At 36.3% G+C, this 21,664-nt stretch overlaps 1 protein-coding gene across 4 annotated transcripts in view; it reads left to right on the forward strand.

The window, feature by feature from the left end:
• orion (chemokine-like protein orion) overlaps positions 1–21,664 on the forward strand; it is a 97,498-nt gene that overhangs the window by 46,289 nt on the left and 29,545 nt on the right. For 3 of the 4 annotated variants that reach the window (XM_072539883.1, XM_072539882.1, XM_072539884.1), the window contains exon 2: positions 18,713–19,035. The exons of the other annotated variant lie outside the window; for it this stretch is intronic. In XM_072539883.1, the coding sequence (XP_072395984.1) occupies positions 18,781–19,035 (255 nt within the window). In that variant the 5' untranslated portion in view covers positions 18,713–18,780. The remainder of the gene's footprint in view (positions 1–18,712; positions 19,036–21,664) is intronic. 4 annotated transcript variants of the gene reach the window in all.

Raw genomic sequence — 21,664 nt, forward strand, 5'->3', positions numbered from 1 at the left:
ATCTTAATTCCGCCTTGGACCTCGTCTAATGCTCCTCTGAATATAGACTCTCGTGTTCCCAATTCGTTTCAAAATCCGAATTGAGTGTCACTCATCTGGAATTCGCACTTCTTGTAAATTCGTGTATATATAATTCTGAGGAAAGTTTTAAGGACATGAGAAATCAGGCTTAATATTCGATAATCATCGCATTGTGAGGAATTCGATTTTTTTGGTAATGCTACGAATGTTGATTTTAGCCAGTCTGTTGGTATTTTACCTGTGTAATATATCTTATTGAATAGTGCTGTTATTAAGTCTAGGCTTTTACTTTCGTTATCTGCAATTAGTTTTAGTATTTCGACATTGATATTGTCTGGACCGATGGCTTTTCCATCTTTCTGAGATTTTACTGCGTGGATCACTTCCTCTTTGGTTATTTCTGGGTCTTTTTCATTTATTCGATTATCTGTGGATGGTGGAGAACAAGGTCTATAGTTGTCAAAAAGAGTTTGTATGTATTCTTTCCATCTCTCTAGTTTGTCTTTTGTACCCATAATTATTTCGTTATTATCATTTTTTAATATTGTTGCTTGTCTCTTTTTGTGTCTACCTGTAATTTCTTTTACTTTTTTTATGAATATTAAAGGTGTCGCATTTTTCCTGAAGTTGTTCGATTTCTAGGCATTTTGTTGACATCCAGTTTTCTTTCGCCTCCCTGCACTTTTTTCTAATGATTTTGTTGATTCGCTTGTATTCTATTGGGCTTGTTTTATGTTTTCGTCTTACGTCCATCAGGTCCATGATCTCTTTCGTTTCCATTCTTGTTTTTTGTTGTGTTTTATGAACCCGATGTCTTTTTCTTGTATCTCTGGTATTTTTGTTTTTAGAGCAGTCCATGTTAATTGAATGTCTGTCTATGTCTAACATAGTCATAGTCAACATATCGTCATAGTCATAGTCCTCATAGTCAACTACTAATATACATCACCCTTAATGGGCAAACATTATCTGATCACTTTTTAAAAACTACCTATCATTTGTCTTGAAGGTCTTATCAAGCAATGTGATTCTGAGAGACTTGCAAACCCTTAGAATGACATTCGGGTGTTTCAAATCATTGGATCGAGGTGTAACCACTCCATAGCGCTCCAATGCTCCTGGCCATCCCTTTCCCCTTTATAGCACGCTGATGCGCGATAGGGGCACAACTATCAGCCAAATGCTTTTCGTGTGGAAGTCCTGGGTACAAGAACTCCAACACGATATTCTAACCCGATCAATGCACGCTAGCGCTCGTTTTCTGCTTTCTCTAGTGACGTATCATCGAACTGAAATTGCTTGCTCGGGCCTCGAGTCTCCGCTCCGGGCTCCGCCCAAAGCCTTTATTATTATTATTTGTTTTTGAAGGTTGTCCTGAAAATAAACATCAATTATTAAAATTTCCAGTGCTGCGTGCAGGGACTTCTTCTGTTGGTAGAGCTACGAATTATCTAGACTTATGTGTTTGCCAGGATTTGCTGTTTTGGTCTTTTGTGCTTCCATCGATGGAATGCATCATATCTTATTATCTCTCGCAGGGTCGGGCTTGGTTGATTCTCTAATTATTTAAACCTAATTCTGTCTTTTTCTGCCATTTTATCTATCACTCTTACTTATTGCACTTTACTTTTTTTACCTGTGAGTCCTCTTATTGCTGCTCTGGCTGTTGCTGTTTTTTGGATGGTTGTGTCCACGTGTTTCGTGAAGGTTAAGCCTTGGTCCATAGTGACTCCTAGGTATTGCGCTCCTCTTTTCCATTCGATGGGATTATCTTGCACTAACAGCTGATCCTTTAGGGTTTCTCTTTTCTTTTTGAATATGATTGCTTGTGTCTTCTCTAAATTGATTGCTGTTTTCCATTGAATACTCTCTCTCTCCAATGGCGCTACATCCCAGATCGGGCCTTGGCCTCCTCCAAACTATGCCTCCAACCTTGTCGGTCCCGCGCCGATCTTCTCCAGGTTCTCACGTCTAGCAAATTTTGCGCGTCCGCTGCCACTTCATCCTCCCATCTTTTCCGTGGCCTTCCGTGACCGTCTCCATTCTTACTACATGACCAGCCCAGCGAAGTGTCTGAAGTTTAACGAATTCTGAGATCGGTGTCTCTTTGAACAGTTGGTAGAGTTCATGGTTGTACCTGGATCTCCATATTCCGTTTTCGTTAATAGGTCCAAATATCTTTCTTGGGACTTTTCTTTCGAAGACTTCCAGTTTTCTTTTTCTCTCTTCTGTCATCACCCATATCTCGCATGCATAACATACTATTGGTCTGATAATAGTTTTGTAGACCCTGATTTTCGATCTCCAGTATGTGTTTTTGGAGCGGAAGACATGATCGAGTGAAAAATAAGCTTTGTTTCCCTTTACTATTCTTCTTTGGATTTCTGGTTCTTCTGTTCCATCCGTGTTTAATGCAACTCCTAAATATGTGAAACTTTCTACCGTTTCAATATCGTCCTCTAATTCAACTGTGCGTCTGTTTCCCCTAGTTCTTGCCTGTGTTAACTTTTTTGTCTTTTGAATATTTATTTCTAGTCCGGTCTCTTTTGCCTTTGTTTTTAATTGTGAATATATTTCTGCCGCCTCTTCTGTTCTGCGAGACATGATGCTGATATCATCGGCATAGGCGGCAATCTGTATTGATTTATTTGTTAGGAGATTACCTCTTCCTATATTCAGCTGTCTTATCACATATTCCAAGGTCAGGTTGAATAGTGTCGGTGCCAGCTCGTCTCCTTGCTTTAATCCTTGGACTATTGTAAAGTTTTCAGTGAGCTCATTTTGGACTCTGACAGTTGCTATTGACGAATCCATTGTTGTTTTTACCAGTAGGATGTATTTCTGGGGGATATTAAAGCTCTGGAATATTTGAAATAACTTGTTCCTATTAATTGAGTCGTAGGCTTGTTTGAAATCTATGAATATGTTGTGGACTTCAATGTCGTATTCCCACGATTTGTTTAAAATTTGTTTCACTGTGAATAGTCGGTCAGTTGTAGATCTTCCTTGTCGGAAACCGGTTTGATATTCCTCGACAATATTTTCAGTTAGTTGTTGGAGTCGTTTGTTTAGTATGTAAGTAAAAATTTTGTACTCCGTGCACAAGAGGGTTATGCCGCGATAATTTTCGTATTTCAGTTTATCCCCGTTTTTATAGATTGGGCATATAATCCCGGTTTTCCAATCATTAGGGATCTTTTCATCCATCCAAATCTTATTCATGAGCATATGCATTTGTCCTACTAGGTGATGGCAACCTAATTTATATAGCTCAGGGGGGACGTTGTCAACACCTGGAGCCTTATTGTTCTTTTGTGCTCGTATTGCCTGTTTTACCTCTTCCATCGTTGGGGGTTCTATATTTTCGGTGTCTCCCTCATTTTGATGCATGTCCATATGCTCTTCATTTTCTTGTGTCCCTAAAAAAGTTTTTAAATAGGTTTTCCAGACTGATTTTATTTCTTTTGGATCACTGGTTATTTGCACTTCTTGATTTTTGATTTTTGCATAGATTTGTTCGGGGTTTGTAACCTTCTCTTAAATTGCGTAGATATCTGTACGCCTGTCTTATATTGTTGCTTTGAAGATTTTCTTCCATTTTCTGTATATTGCCGTTTTCGTATTTTCTTTTCTCTGTTCGGCATATTTTATCGGCCCTATTTCTTGCATCTTGGTAACTTGCCCTTCTTTCTCTGGTTCTTCTTTCCATTCCATTCCACAGCTGTTCCTTTAGGGTTTCTCTTTTCTTTTTGAATATGATTGCTTGTGTCTTCTCTAAATTGATTGCTGTTTTCCATTGAATACACCATTCTTCAATGTTATCCAATGCTGTCTGTAGATTGTTGACCGCTACTTCTAGGTTTCTGTGTTTAGCCGCAATCGCTGTGTCGTCTGCATAAAGGCTGAGTATTGTTTCTGGTGTTCTTGAACATCTGCGGTGTACATTATGTACAGTAGGGGTGACAGGACTGCTCCCTGTGGCACTTCAGCCTCCGGAGCTCCGTGCTCGGATAGTACTTGTCCTATTCGCACCCTTAAGCTTCGATTGCTCAAGTACGAAGATATCAGTCTCGCCACGGCCTCACTGTATCCGTAACCTCTCATTTTGTATATTAGGCCTATATGCCAGACTCTGTCGAAGGCTTTGCTTACATCCAGGAACGCTGCTACTGTGTACTGTTTTTCGTTAAATCCAGCTGTTATGTATTCTGTCAGTCTAAGTACTTGTAATTCGCTAGAGTGTTCTGCTCTAGATCCGAACTGAGGTTCTGGGATTAGTCCTATTTCGTATGTTTCAGCTTGTAGTCTGCTTAATATTACTCTTTCTACGATATTGCTCTGACTGCTGGCAGTAAGCTTATCGGTCTGTAGTTTTGCGGAAACATGGTATTCTTTCCTGGCTTCGGAATCATGATAACGTGGGCTTCATTCCATCGATTTGGGAAGAGCCTGTATCTAAGGATTCCGTTCGTTATGTCGGTTAAAAGTACTATTGATTTGCTGGTAGATACTTCAGAGCTCTATTTGACATTTCATCTAGACCAGGTACTTTTTTCGGTGACCTATTTTTAATTAAAAAATTAATTAAAATCCTTTGTAAAAGGTATATATTTAAAAACCCAAACGGGCTGTGTTAGACAAAACGTTTTCGGAATACATCATTCCATGATGGAATGATGTATTCCGAAAACGTTTTGTCTAACACAGCCCGTTTGGTTATTATTTTTGGTTATTATTTTATATTTGGGTTTTTAAATATATACCTTTTACAAAGGATTTTAATTAATTTTTTAATATATGGTATACAGCCAAATACAGGAACGTAGATTCCTTGTGGATTTTTAATTAGTTCGTTTATTTCTTGAGAATATGTAGGTGTGATTATCTCCTCCGGTTCTTCGGGCATTTCTAGTTGTTCCTCTATTTCTTCGATGAAGTTTACATCGTCGTCTTATTTCAAAACAATTTTTACTTCCTTCTGTCAACTGCTGGTTGTTGCCACCACTCAGGGCGTAAGGTCCCTTTTTCGAGCCGGGAAATTGTATTTTCTCTTAAAAAATGTAATCCATTATCATCGACCCCTTATTACTCTAATTATGTGATTTAAAAGTCATCTGACCTTATTATGTGGCTAGTTCTATTTACTTTATAGACGTAAGTATTAACCATATTTTCAATTTAACAGTCAAAATTTTACTCTTTTGTTTTCATTTTTAAGTGGTTATACTTTTTGGTTTTGCACTGATGATGATCTGATAGGATCGAAAACGATCTGAAAATTTATAAATCCATTTTGGATATTTCATTGTAAGTTTTTTTTATATGCAATATTTTATTTATTGTTTACTATGGGTAATAATCACAGCCTTTCTCATATTGTGTAACATTGACGAGATATATCGTATGCATATTAGGCAATAGCTATAATGCATATAATGTGGAGTTTATGACAGCGTATTTTGTTTAAACAGTTAGGAACCCACATGTTATTTATCAAAATTATACTCGTTATTATATATCTATTGATATGCTATTTTTAATTGACTAAGAATTGCGACAACGCTTGTATCCTACATTTGCAAAGATAATTTTTAAATTGTAAACAAACAAAAGTCTTAAACCATATAAGCATAGCATTATTGATTTTATATTATAGAATATAAATACTGTGTACCAAGCTTTAAATATACGTCACTAGAGGGTTTAGAATAGAAGTGTACCAAATCCATCTTATCTACTTTGAGCTACAGAGGTTTAAAGTTAAAGCTTCATAACAAAATTACCCGTTAACATTTTTAAAAGTATAATTATTCTTAATATAATTATATATATAGGTATATATACATATATATATATATATATATATATATATATATATATATAGAAAAGAAATTTAATCTTTGCAGATAAGTTAAATAGTAAACTCTTAAATATTGGGGAAATCTGCAAGAAAGACTCTAATGAGTATCAATTGTTTCGCCGAACGTTTTCGCCAAAGAGAATTAATTTGGCTTCTTCAGGGCTGAAAGAGAATAAATTATAATTAGCTACCATATATTATCTATTAAAACATTATTGATCTTACCGTAACTTAGAATTGTAGAGTTAGAATATTAAAAAACTTTGCTAGTAACATAGTGGTGTTTTGTGGTAGTATGTGCAAAAAAATTTTTTTTTAAGGTTTGAAATGTATGGTAGCTTTGAACTTAACACGCAAAGGTTTACCCAAGGTTAATCGAAAAACCCAATGTAACTACATTTAAATGGAGGTAATTCTTTGAATTGTCGGCAATAACTAAATTTTTGATTTTTAGAAAGTTTAAAAGTGAGGTTCTGTTTTAGCCAGAACGCTAGACTCTTTCCAGTCTAAGTAGACTCTTTCCAGTTCAGTGAAATTATTAATAATTATCAGTTACCAAGAGAATATGTCTTAGTAAGCTTCGACGTAGTATCACTGTTTTCTAACCTCCCACTCTCCAGCGTCGTCACGTCACTCCGGAACCATTGGAATGAAATCCAACCACACAGTCCAGTATCATGGGAAAGATTCTCGGAATTATTAAAACTGACGTTTGACACCAATTATCTAATATTTAATGACAAATATTATCGCCAAATCTTTGGAACTCCCATGGGATCGTCCATTTCCCCCATTCTAGTTAATTTCGTACTCGATGACCTTATCAATGAGAGTATCAGTAAGTTAGATTTCCAGGTTCCCTTTGTAGAGCGTTATGTCGACGACTTGATCCTAGCAACACCACCTGATAAGATTTTAAGCACCTTATCAGTCTTCAATAGCGTTGATCCTCACCTGCAATTTACTTGTGAATTGGAGGTTGATAACAGCATACCGTTTTTGGATATGCGAATCATACGCACACATAGTAACACATTGGGCACTACGTGGTACAGGAAAGACATGGCGAGCAACCGGTTCTTAAATTACCACTCTACACACCCAATAAGATACAAACATAACCTTGTACAAGCTCTTAGCTTTAGAGTACATACGTTGACCCATACGCGGTACAAGAGGGAATCCTTGGATTTACTCAAATCCATTCTCATTGATAACTCTTACCCCATATCCATCATCAACAGATATCTTTTCTCTAAAAGCTATGGTCATTCTATTTCGGAAGCACCCAACGGTGCAATACTAGCCTCCATATCCAATAGCATACAGACAAACATTTCCCCGTTAACCCCAAAACCAGCCACAAAATATGCTTCTCTTCCCTATTTCCCACAAATTACGAACAAGCTTACAAAACTATTCAAAAACTTACCCGTCAAAATATCCCTAAAAAATACTAAAACCATTGGAAAGTTATTCTCCAAGTCTAAAACTCCACTAAGCTCGTTAGAGCACACTAATGTTGTCTATCAGATACCTTGTTCAGAATGCAACTCCTGCTACATTGGCCAGACTAGTCGATCTCTTCTAGGGCGTATAACTTCACACAAAAGCGACATCAGACTTTCCAAACCCTCTTGTGCCCTTGCACAACACGCCATTTCCACTAAACATCACATTGATTTCACAAATACCAAAATACTGGCGAAACAAAACAACCATCAGAAACGCTCCTTTATTGAAATGTGTGAGATCCTCAAGAACTCATCGGCAATAAACAAAAGAACCGACATCGACAATTTGAGCCAGGTATACCACTCTCTCATCTTACGAAATAAATGATACCAATTATTCTTCAGTTAAAAGTTGGCGTATTTTTTGTTCAAAATAATAACAAAATTATCCCCTATTTCCAAGTTTCAATAAAACATAAATTAAAAATAATATATCAAATATTTCCGCCATATAAATTCCACCTGTCCAACTAATTATGCAATGTCCCCTGTAGAAGTTCATAATTGTCTCAAACCTTGGAATTTGGTGACACATGGCCTTTAAAAAAATTTTCGGTATCGCGTCAAGTTGTTTGCTTATATTGCAATAAATCAGAACTTTGTTGGTCTTCAGTGGAGAACCATCTAAATGAAGCCAAATGTTCGTTTAAAATTTTTTAAATATTCATATCTACGAATATGAACATTATTTTCTGCAAAGTTTGTGTGTTTTTTGCTTTTGTTTTTTGTTTTTTCTTTTTTGGTTAAGTTAGTTTTAAATAAGGAGTAAAGTGTACAGTAGATAATATGATAACATCGATAACATACTACATATTGAGTTGTAAGTTATGAACTATATCTGTATTTCTTATAAACTCAATGTCATTTGTTATATTTTAGAGAACTGATGAAGCTTTAGAAATATAAAGCGAAACGTCTTCAATAAACTTATGAAGTAGTTGACTTCTTTTTTTATTTGCCAACCTGAATGACCGATTAAACCTCTGAATTCACTAGTTGAATACTTTAGAAATATAAATTGACGGTCGTAGTCTTTACAATATATATATATATATATATATATATATATATATATATATATATATATATATATATATATATATATATAGGTATATGTATACATATTATTTTATATTATAATATTTATATTATAATATTATATAATATATATAATTATATAATTTTTAAAGAATAATTATATTCAATTAAAGAAGGTCAAGGAGTAACTTAGAGATTTACATTGCTTTTATTGACCAAATTTGATGTAATAACTCCAAAAAAATGTAAAATCTGGACTTTTCATTTTTTGTAATGCACCTGACAACACTTAAAAAGTATTAATCGAGTCCTTTTCTTCTTAGACATTATAATCTGAAACAAGATTTACCAGCACACACAACTTCAAACACTTGGTTCAAATGTATTCTGAAGAATTGTAGGAAAATAATGAACCAAGTCCAAGGGTTATTAATACACTTTATTTTTACATCTACTTCTCTACAGAGATCATATTAGAATTATTAAAACAAAATATCACTTCTTAGACGAAAGGAAAAGTTAATTGAAATAAAACAACGAACCGTCGTTGTCAGTATCATTTCCTTTAGTCGCTTCGTTTTCCTGGGTTTGACAAGTTGGCCGATTCCCTAGAAGGTTTGAGAAGTATCAATGATGAATAGGGGGTATGTAAGGTAGCAGTGACAACATGTTCTCCTTTTTTTTTAAATTCATTTCGTTTCATTTCATTTCAAAATGTCTTTTTGGAGATGTCCAAGGTTCGGAAACTCGAAATTTCACTGAATGATTAATTTATTTTTATTTGTAAAGGTGTGCTTTTTCCTGTTTATGATTAAATCATCGATGGATTTTGTGCTCAAAAACCATCATAAAACCATGGGCTGCAAGATAGGAGTGTTGTTGGCTGGTAGGTAGACAATCTTTATAAACTTGAACCCTTGGAGTAAATCATCTTCGAGATTTGGTGCGTGAGAAGGGGCATTATCGAGGACGAGAAGGATTTGCATGGGTAGGTTGTTTTGCTGTAGATATTTTTTAACAGAAGGGGCAAACACCAGGTTTATCCACTCCACAAAGAATTTCCTGGTGACCCACGCCTTTGGATTTGCCCTCCACATAACCGGCAGTTTTTCATTTAAAATCCTATATGACTTAAAGGCTCTGGGATTTTCTGAATCGTACACTAGAAGAGGTTTGATTTTATGTCGCAACTGCATTGTCTTCTCTTCTGCCGTTATGTAAGTCGTATTCGGCATCTTTTTCCAGAAGAGCCCTGTCTCGTTACAGTACAATACTTGATGTATCCTTTGGCTTCTATCAGTTCGGAAAACGTTTTGATGTAAACCTCAGCTGCTTTCACATCCGAACTTGCTGCCTCACCATGCCTGACGACGGAGTAAATGCCGGTCCTTTTTCTAAAGTTGTCAAACTAGCCCCGACTGGCTTTAAAAGAGTCTTCCGATTCATCATTTGTGGAAGTGTGTGGGATCTGCTTCAGCAAATCTTCGTAAATCGATCGTGCCGTCTCACATATGATGCTTTGTGTTAAGGTTCCTCCTTGAAGCTGCTTCTCTGTCACCCACACCATTAGTAGTTTCTCCATCTTTTCATGGAGAGAAGTTCTGAGCTTAGAAATTATTGTAACGCCCTTAGCTGGCATTATACGAATTATCACCTCCTTCCGTTTAAATACAGTACATATCATTGATGTGGTACGCCCGTACATCCTCGCCAAGTCAGTTACTCGTACACCTTGCTCATGTTTTTCAATGCTTTCAAGTTTTAGTTTAATAGACATCATCTTCTTCCAACCCATGGTTGTAAAAATAAATGTAATATTGTAATGTACAAAAAGCACAAAACGCGAACCCAACTTATCAACAATACTTCGAAAATGAAGAAAACAAGCAAAGCAGACAGACTGAGGTCTATAGTAAAAATAAGAGGTATGAATTTGAATAAAAACCGATTCCTCGTATCTCAAATCTTGCTCTCATCTCAAAGCAAAATATCGCTCGCTCCGCGGCTCGTATCTCAAAACACACGTATATTAGGGCACTCGTATATCGTTGTACCACTGTTACGTCCTTACGTCCGTAATTTCTGACACCGCTTTTGATGACAGTCAATTATAAATGTTGCAATCTTTTAAAATTGTTTAGTAATAAAACTTTATTTATCTCTAAAACAATAACATTCGTCACGGTGATCTTTTTTAAACTGTTCTGAGAAGTATTTTTCTCGAGATGTAATCGCGTGCAGTGACAAAATTGTAGTGCAAATTATTTCATATCCTTATTAATTTCAAGCACTTGTTTTCACTTATACCGGTCATTATATTTATATATATTTCTTTGATATTCTAAAATAAAATACAAACGAAACATCTTATACAGAGAATTTTGTAATTATTACAAACTACAATAGACTTTATCATTTGCACTTTGGAAAAATGGACCGAATGAATGACAGCGAATTTGGCAGAAGTAGGTTTAACAATATGGCTGCTCCTAACTGTCAAAATTCGGAAGTTCTTATTGAAACACCCATAGCACGGCTGCTGAAGCCCTGAAGACTTGTATAATAGTAAAGGAAGAGTAGTACATAAGCCGTTAGCTGCAGTACATCCAGTGTACGAGGATAGATTGATATTAAACTAGTCTTTGATAGATGGCGCTACTTGATACCGAATTGGTTTCGGTGTTGACATTTGCCATTCATGACATGACTTCTGTCAAAATTTTAAGTTTTAAAAACAATTAGTTAGGTTTTTACAGTCGTCAAAAGCATGCAAATTTTGTGTTTTCGGAGAAATGGAAAAAGTCGACTATTGTTCGGTAATTAAGTTCCTCCACAAAAAGGGTAAAACGAATGTGCAAATTAAAGCCGACCTGGACGAAGTTTATGGTGAGGTTGCACCTTCGTTAGCAACAGTAAAATTTTGGAAAGCTGAATTTGTTCGTGGTCGTACGAGTGTTTTTGATGATGAGCGTCCCGGGAGGCCAAATGAAGTAACCACGCCGGAAATGATCAACAAAGTCCTTGACATGATTATGGCAGATCGTCTAATTAAGCTCCGCGAGTTAACAGAGGTCCCAAACATTTCCTACGAACGCGTACACATCATTTACCATTATTTGGACATGAACAAGCTCTCCGCGCGATGGGTGCCGTTCGAAGGATTTTTTTCGCCGATTTATCACCGTTGATGAAACCTGGGTGCATTATTACATACGAGAAACCAAAGAACAGTCGAAACAGTGGTGCAAACGAAGGGCCGCCGAAGAAGGCAAAGAGTGCACATTCGGCCGGCAAAGTGATGGCGACTGTTTTCTGGAATGCGAAGGGCATCATCCACATCGACTACTTGTAAAAAGGAAAAACAATCAGTGGTGAGTACTACACAGCATTATTGGATCGATTCGATGTCGAATTGCGTTGAAAACGCCCCGGTTTGGAACGCAGAAAAGTGTTCTTTCACCAAGACAATGCACCGGCTCACCGATCGGCCGCCGCCATGGAAAAATTACGAATTGGGCTATGAATTGGTTGAACACCCACCGTATTACCCAGATCCTGTTTCCAAACCTAAAAAACTGGCTCGGAGGACGCCCTTTCGCAACAAATGATGAAGTCGTCGCTGAAACTTCGGCTATTTTGAAGAGCTCGAGCAAAAGTACTATTCGGATGGGATAAAAAAATTAGAACATCGTCTTACTAAGTGTATCGAGCTAAAAGGGGACTATGGTGAGAAACAAATCGATTTAATTCCACAAAACTTGTTTTTTCTATCAAAGGCTAGTTTTATATCAATCCACCCTCGTAGAACTAATGGCTTTCAGAAAAAATCGATTTCTAACCGAATGTTCAGAAACATTTAGTCCGTGAATACCCTAAGAACATGTTGAATATAGAATATTATATAATAACTAAAGAACTAGGTACAAATTAAATACAAATTTGACTAGTAGTTTTTTTTGTTCCTACTGAAATGTTTTGTACTGATGTACACTTAACGGAACAACACGATCAACTTTTACTTCGTTAAGATGTTGCATTGTGCATTTATATTTTGTTAATTTCTAATTTACTTTTATAATGGTTTTTTACTGTTACCATGCCTACCATATCGCTATATGAAGCATATGTAGGTTATTTTGCCAGCACAGTGTTATTTGTAGTTTTTAAATTGTTAATCATGTCATGAATGTTCTTTTACCTATTTGTTAATAATGTATTTACAATAAATAAGTTCTTACATATTGGCACATAATATTAACTGATATAATAATAGAAAATACATTTCTTATTTTCTTCTAAAAACGGTAATACTTTATTTGTATATAATTTTATTAAAAAAATTACGAAGACATAATGAAGTATTCCAATTTTTTTGTGCTGTGAATGTTAATATTTTTTGTTTCGACTAAATACGTAAAAAATAACTGTAAATACCGACCGGTCAACTTTCTTTAATACCAAGAAAGGCTCCAAAGATCGATAAACAGCGCAGCGTCTACTTCAAATGGCCTTCAGCGATTAATTTTAATATTACCAAGAGAAGTTTTACTTTTGCTGGAAAATATAGATCTTAATGGGGAATAATTTATTAAAACTGTAATCTTGATTGTTTTCTTCTTCTTTTAGTGCCTGTCCGCTTCGAAGGTTGAATACTAACATGATTATATTGACTGCTGTGTAAAAAGTCTTATATCGTTCTTTTTCTTCCGTACATTTTGCCTCATAGCATAATTTGAACTAGATTATGCAATACAGTTTTTAATTGCTCATTTTTCTTCTTTACGTGCTATTTCCGCGACAGAGGTTGGCAATCATCATGATCTTGGATGCTGCCGCTCTGAATAGTTCGATTGATGTGCATCCGTACCATATTCTCAAGATACAAGTTACGCAACCATTTCATTCTTCTCCTTCCTACACTTTTCTTGCCCTGGATTTTCCCTGATTTCCAATATTTCCATTCTTTTGTTGACTCTTCTCATGACTTCGTTGTTTGTTACATGCTCGGTCCATGACATCTTCAGGATTCTTCTATATACCCATAGTTCAAATGCCTCCAACTTTTTAGTAGTCGACGCGTTAAGTGTCCATGCTTCTATCCCGTAAAGTAGAGTTGAGAAAATATAACACCTTGCCAGCCTAACTTTCAAGTCTAATTTCAGTTCTCTTGCACAAAGTACCTTTCTCATTTTATTGAAGTTTGTTCGTGCTTTCTCTATTCGAACGTTGATTTCTTTGGAGTAATCGTTTGTGTGATTAATTATTGTGCCAAGATAATTGTAGTTTTCAACTTGTTCTAAAGTTTTACCATGAATTGTCAGGCTTTCATCATTATTTTGGGTTTTTGATATCCTCATAAATTTAGTTTTCTTGATGTTTATTGATAATCCATACTCAACTATCTTGTTCATTAGCTTTTGTAGGTCTTGGAGGTTATCTGCTATTATGATAGTATCGTCCGCATACTAATGTTGTTAATTGGTGTTCCATTGACCTTTATTCCTGCTGTTTCTCTCTCAAGAGCTCTTTTCATAATTTCTTCAGAGCATGCATTGAATAGTAGTGGTGACTATACACACCCCTGTCGCACTTCTCTTTTAATATCGAACTCTTCTGATGTGTGTTCATTAATGCGTATGTGTGCCTGCTGTTTATAATATAGATTTGTTATAATTCGAAGGTCATTGTATTGTAATTGTTTTGCTTTGAGGACGTCCATTAACTCTTTGTGGCGGACTTTATCGAAAGCCTTGTTGTAATCTATGAAACATACTTATATATCTTGGTTCACATCCAAGCATCTCTGGATTAGTACGTTTAATGCAAAGAGAGCTTCACGGTTACCTACGCCTCTACGGAATCCAAATTGGGTTTCTTCAATATCCTTATAATTTTCTTCTTCATGTACCATGTCCTTTCAGAACGTTGGTTACCATCATAGCTATCTTAATTTTATTCACTGCCACCCTAAATAGCATGCTTGTATCAACACTATACCAATCTCGCAAGTTCTTCAACCATGAGGTTCTTCTTCGTCCTGGACTGCGTTTGCCTGCTATTTTTCCTTGTATGATATTTTGTAGCAACCTACATATATTTGAGACCTCTCATTACATGTCGGAAATACTCCAGTTTTCTCTGCTTGATGCTTTTTATGATCTCAGTAGTCTTGCTGAGACGTTCTAGTATTGTGGAGTTTGGAATCTTCTCCACCCAGGAAATGCCAAATCCTCAATGCCAATACGGGGAGGCAGTCTTTTAATGTTTCCCATTGTTAGTTTATCTCGTAGGTGTTAGTATCTAATTTATCGAAGTTTTCGTATATTTTCTGTTGGAGTTTGTTTTTTATATCAGCTTCTTTCAGTTTTCTAACATCTAATTTTGGAGTTCTTTGGAGTTTTCTAATACGTTTAAGTTTAAGCGTGTTACGATATCTCTCTTTAATCATTATATAATCGATTTGGTTTCTTACCACTTTTTCCGGTTTATCTGCTGGTGAGCGCCATGTATATAACCGTCTCATGGGTAATTTAAAGAACGTGTTTGTGATTATTAGATTTTGTTGTTGGCAGAATTGTATTAGACGATCTTCTCTATCGTTACGTTCCCCTAGTCCTTGATCTCCCATTATTATTCCAGCTCTTCCCTTGCCAACTTTGTCGTTAAAATGCCCGTAACTACCGTGAATTCCCTGTCCTTTGTCAATTTCAGTGCATCTTTAATTTGTTGGTAGAATGTTTCTACTTCATCTTCTGTTGCATCCGTCGTTGGCGCATATACTTGGATCAAATTTAGTTTTGTGTGTGATATCCTTATTTGTAGTAGCATTACTCTTTCTGAGATTGGGACAAAACCCTCTATTGACTTGTTGACCTCTGTATCGACCATAATTGCTACTCCATGTCTATGCTGGTTGTCAATGTTGCCCGAGTAATATAAGTTACTGGTTTCTGTCGAAAGATATCCTGAGTTCGGCCACCATGTTTCGCTTATACCTAATATATTGTTAAGTCTTTTATTTATTTATAATTATTTATATTTTGTTGTGAATTCTTTAATTTATAATGTCTTGTTCTTACCTTAATTCATTAAAAGGCACAATAATTTATATCAATTTATTTAACGAATAATACACATAATTTATATAGGCGAGCGTAACAATTAAAATCGCGGCCGCGGGTTCAGAATTAACTGTCCCTCCATATAAAAATGTTTTATTTATATACATAAATCGCCGTTATCTCGAAAAGTCTAAAACCTTCTTGAGTAGACTGGACGGCGAAACGGTAAGGGCAAACTGGATTTCCCATCGACTCGCCTCGAACTTTCGAAATGTTGTTTTTTTTGGAAGCTTCCGTTCAGGTCTCGCACAATCTACAACATAACAGAATTAGTCATAATATTTAGTTATTTTAGGCCAGGATATTTATCGTAACAATATTTATACTCATTCTTCTCATTTCTTGATTCCATTTACCATTTACTTGATTCATTCGCCTTTGGTGCCAATTTCTTAGCGCCAGGATATAAGATTGCTTATTAGATTGATTAAATATTCAAGTTTACAAACCAACTTCCTGAGACGACGAATAGTGCATGAATGTAGTCTAGTAACCCTTGAAATGCCTCAAAATGTTCGTCGTAATTTCGAATAGAAACTTAATAGTACGGACTTTGGTTGATATCATTTTGAACATTAAATTAAATAATTATAATGGATGAGTAAACTCTTTTGAATTATAAAATTATTAGTTTAAAATTCAGTTCATTTTATTTACGTTACATTTAATAGTTTTCTATTAATGTTGCAAATTTCATTTTAATGTAGCTTTTGAAGTGGCCGGAAAAATTATATGGCGGGTAAACTACATGGAAAAGTGACACAATTTTGCTGAAAAGCATAGAAAATCCTTTAAAATTAGTTTGTAAAGTAATTTTTGTTAATTTGTTGCTTACTTATTGCAGAAATAGCTTCAAAAGTCGATTTTTTGAAAATTAATAATAAATTTTCTAAAAATGCACAAAAAACTTTGATTTCGCGTGAAATGAATGAAATGAATGGACCAAAATGAATTAATAACGGACCCTAGCGATATACTTAATACTTGGAAATTGTACACAGCCAATTTGTTCAATTATGACAGAACATAAAAACCACCACAACTGAGAGACCATTTGTATGGCCCAAGTATTTTGAAAGCTGAAATTGTACACGCTATCAAACTATTAAAAAGTAACAAAACCCCAGGACCAGATGATATATGTACACAGAAACAATAAAGTTACTTAATGAAGAAAACCTAGATATTATTGTCAAGCTCTTAACGACATTTACGATACGGGCCAGATTCCAAAAGATTGGCTTCGCTCTACATTTATCGCCCTACGAAAAACACCACGTGCGAACTTCTGCAAGGACCACCGACTAATAAGCCTAATGAGTCACTTTTTAAAACTTTTCCTGAGAATACTGCACACTAGATTGTTTAAGAAATGTGAAGAGGTCAGTGGATGGAGTCAGTTTGGTTTCAAAAATGGACTTGGCACGAGAGAAGCGATCTTTAGTATGCAAACTTTAATACAGAATTGTTTAGATCAAAGAAAGGATGTTTTTGTCTGTTTCATTGATTATGAAAAAGCATTCGATAATTTAAAACACGAGTTGATGATAAAATACCTACAAGGGTTGGGATTGGATGACAAGGATATAAGAATTATCGCCAATCTGTATTGGAACCAGACAGCAACAGTATTTCTTCAAAATTTCAACGAAACAGAAGATTTCTCCATTAAAAGGAGTAAGGCAAGGTTGTATACTGTCTTCAATGCTGTTCAATTTATACGTAGAAAAAGCCTTCGCAGAAGCAGTGGCAGACTCTAATAAGGGTATTAAAGTTAACGGTATATTTATTAATAACATCAGGTATGCCGATGATACAGCCATAGTGGCAGATAACATCGAAGATCTTCAATGTCTTTTAAATGATCTAACTCTTACAAGTGAAGTTCGGGGTTTGAAAATAAATATCAAGAAGACAAAAACAATGATTATAAGTAGAAATGATTACCCCAACGCAAAGATATATGTCTCTGGAGAAGAAATCCAACAGGTCAGGCAATTTAAATACTTAAGTTGTTTGCTGAACGAGGGTTGGGACCCCGAGAATGAAATAAAGAGCAGAGCTGAACAAGCCAGAAATGCTTTTTTGAGGCTTCGTAAGTTTCTGACTGATCGCAAATTGGACTTCAACCTCCGATACAAGATGCTTAAGTGTTACGTGTGTCCTGTTCTCTTGTACGGAATGGAAGCATGGACGTTAAAGACCAGTTCCATTTACAAACTTGAAGTGTTGAAAATGTGGTGCCTGCGTCGAATGCTTAGAATATCATGGACGGACAGGGTCAGAAATGAGGAAGTACTCAGAAGAGCGGGCTTACAGGATAGGGAACTTTTTAGTTATGTAAAAAGTAAGAAGACTGCATACTTGGGACATATATTACGAGGAGAAAGATATACTTTTCAGCAACTGATACTCGAAGGGAATTTAGAGGGAAGGAGAGGTCTGGGACGTAAAAAAATGTCATGGCTGCGCAATATTCGACAATGGAAAGGAATCCACAGCTATGAAATGCTTCGCAATGCTGCTAAAAACAGAATTATTTAATCCTGACTATTTAACATCTCACCTGACAAGACGATGTACGGTGGACGCCTACGTAGAAATGCACGGCACCTTAAGAAGAAGAAGAATCACAAATATCCAGCTTTAAAAATTTCAGACCTGTTTAAGCATTTTCACAAAATCCAATATACATATATTCCAAAGAATTATAACAAATATCAGAATGCACTGTTTTGAGTGGACAACCCTGCATATATCTATCCTCTTTTAAATTATCTTTCAGATGTAGAAAACTTTTTATGTACAGAAAAAACATTAAAATGTAGATAATATTTAAAACTCTGGTTTTAAGTTATTTTGAGGGAATATGTATATTTTATTCATAAACATATTAATACAAATTAGACTGAGAGCTGCAATACAGCCCCGTTCCCCCAGTGCGACAGAGAAAACTGACGCAAAGTAGTCTCTGCATCTCTTTCTAATGTACCGGGTTTATCGACCATGTAATCTTCCCATTGGTCATTTAGGTTACGAGGTCGATAAACCCGGAATATTAGAATGAGATACAGGGATTGCTTTGCTTCAGTTTTCTCTGTCGCACTGGGGGAATTTTCACTTAATCTCATGATTTTATTATCATATCAAATTTTTAGTTGTTTAAAGTCACGCTATTACAAATGAGGACTTTAAGTTATACCAACTTATGAAATAACTATAAAAAATGAACTCTAAAAAGACAATATTGTGTTTGTTGTGCTCGTTGGTGGTGCTCGGTTTCGTGGCCAGCAAAGACAATGACACGAGTAGAATTGTACAAGTGGACCGGTACCGGTACGACTTTTTAGGACTAGAGGATATTTTGTGGGATGAAATTTTAGGCTATGTAGACGAGAATCTGGAAACCGATGTAACCGAAGGCGGAGCAGCAGTTACTTTAATCAGGAAGTACGAAAAGTTTGCAGATAAACTTCAGGAGGTGAGTCGAAAATTAACATTTTTGTTGCGTTGCGTTGGGTGTATTTTTGTGTATAGATCATTAAAAACAAGTTATTTCTGAATATTGGGCCATTTTGTCATACACAGTTATTTAAAGGTACATATTGTGGACTCATTGAGACTATGAGTCGATAGTCGCTACATTCTTTAGCGTTACTTTTTTGGGGATAGATACAAATATTGATTTCAACCAGGTATCGGGAAATTTGCCGCTATTGTTAAAGAAGGAAGTGATAATCGCAACACTCTCATTAGGTAATAGTTGTAATAATTCTATAGGTATCTTGTGAGGACCAGAAGACCAGGAATCTTCCTTCGTTGGTCGATGGCCTTTTGCGTGGGACCGTGTCTTTGTTAAGCCGCGTTTACACGTTGACAATTGGCGAAACAATTGTCATTGGACAATTGTCATCACGTGGTTGCGGATTGTCGGAGGCCAGTCCAGTTGAACGAGAAGATGTTTATACGGGGCCAACTATTGCCATGGCAGTAGACAGCTAAAACATGGCCGACTGCTCGTCATCTGTTGTGTCCGGTGAGGGAACTGGCAAAAAACAAGACAATTGTCATCGTGTAAACGCGGCTTTAGGTGTTATTTCTTAGTAGATTCTTTGATTGTCTTTAAATAATGCTGTTCTTTAATTTTTCTATTCTGTACAGCACTCCTTAATATCACTTAAAATTCTACCACTAGAGTCTTGCAAGATGATTGGTCTGTAAATTCTGCTTTTATTTTTTGAGTTTTTTATGTAAATGGAAGCTATCATGTTGTTGCTCAAGCTTTTCAATTTTTAGGCAGAGGACTCTTGAGTTATCGCTCTTTTGCTAGTTTATTTAATTCATTGTATTTTTCTCTGCTTCTGGATTTGTACTGTCTTCGAACGTCCATTAGGTCAAAAATATCTTGTGTCATCCAGTCTTTTTTAACTTTACATAGAGTGCATTGGTATTGAAGTGCATCTAGTAATATTGTTGGGGTTCAATTAAGCTGTCATCCTTAGCTCATTGTCCATCCTGCCATGTTTGGGAAGGTGGAAAGTCACCAGGGGGCATCTCTCATATGTGGGCCAGAGGGCTCGCCGAAAGCGTACTCTCGAATTAACGATAATTCCGGGCATTCACATAGGACATGCTCTACAGTTTCGTCTTCTCGTTCGCACTTCCTGCATAGAGGTGTTCCTACTAGCCCCAGTGCGTGAAGGTGTTTGCTTATTTGATAATGACCGGTTAAAAAACCAACTGTCAAGCGTAGGTTTTTCCTGGTGATTCCCAAGTACTCCTTTGATGCTGACTGTTCAAGGTTTCTTGGTGTTACCTACCCTGGCTAGTCTACATCCTTGCTCTTCTTCCCATCTTTTCACGGTTTGTGTGTGGGAGTGATATTTGACAATTTTCGCGGTTGATGTAGTTGACCAACCAAAAAGATCCCCAGGTCCTAAGAGTCTTAGGCCTGCCACCTTCCTAGCTAATTGATCAGCAATGCGGGTGCCTTTATTCCTATTGTGCCCTTTAACACACCTCAGGATGATGTTATTGAGTCAGTGACTATAGACTCGTGACATTTCATTACTAACAATAATGTGACTTGTGGTCTATTCAAAGTTAGTAGCGTTATCTGTGCAGATAATTGTAGTTTTCCCGGCTATCTCTTTTGTGGCTATGAAGATACCGGCCAGTTCTATCTGAACTACGCTGGCATTTTTGCCCATACTCCACTTTATTCTTAGGCTCAGTGATCTGGAGTATATCTCGCATTCTGAGCTTTCTTCCATTTTAAAGCAATCGGTGTATATGCAATACCTTTTTTTGCCACGTTTGATTCCCTATACTGTCTTGTTTCGATTTTGTAGGCTTTGTCAAAAACAAACTTTAGTAGTGCATCTAGCTCTTTCCGCCAGAAACGAGTTCTAAATTGTCCCATTCCTACATCAAGGTTTGCATGCGCTGAGCGCAGTCGCATCATTTTCATCAGTGTCACCACTTTGACACATATGTCTAGAGGGTTGATGCCAATGATCAACTCCATTGCAGCAGTTGGTGTGGTTTTCATGGCACCTGTTATATTTATGCAATCCATCCGCTGAATATGGTTTAGTTTGTTAATCGCTGTTGCCTGTAGCACTTTTGGTACCCAAGCAATAGCTCCGTAAGTTAGAATTGGCCTAATGACAGCAGTGTAGACCCAGGTGATCACCCTGGGCGAAAGACCTCAAGTGCGTCCGACACTGCTCATAGGCAATATTATATGCTCTTTTATCTCTACCATCTAAGTGGGAGTTTCATGTTAACTTCCTGTCGAGGGTAAATCTTGAGGTCCAAATCTATTATTAGTAATTGTTATTTCGCCACTACTATTTGGCATGACAATTATTCTTGGAATATCCTTAGGGATCTTTAATATAATGGTTTTCCATTGCCTAATATATCTCCATGCCGTTTATCGGTTCTTCTGCATTTTGGATCAATTTCTTATTCCGAGGACAAGGGTACCCTTATTCTATTCTCAGTTATTCCACCCGGAATGTTGACTGACCAAAGAGGGACTGCTTGTACCGGCAGTCTGTCGGTAAAGTTACGGGTTAGGCTACGCTTATTTTATGGCGGCAATA

The sequence above is a fragment of the Diabrotica undecimpunctata genome, chromosome 8 (assembly GCF_040954645.1).
Source record: "Diabrotica undecimpunctata isolate CICGRU chromosome 8, icDiaUnde3, whole genome shotgun sequence".
Lineage (NCBI taxonomy): Eukaryota > Metazoa > Arthropoda > Insecta > Coleoptera > Chrysomelidae > Diabrotica > Diabrotica undecimpunctata.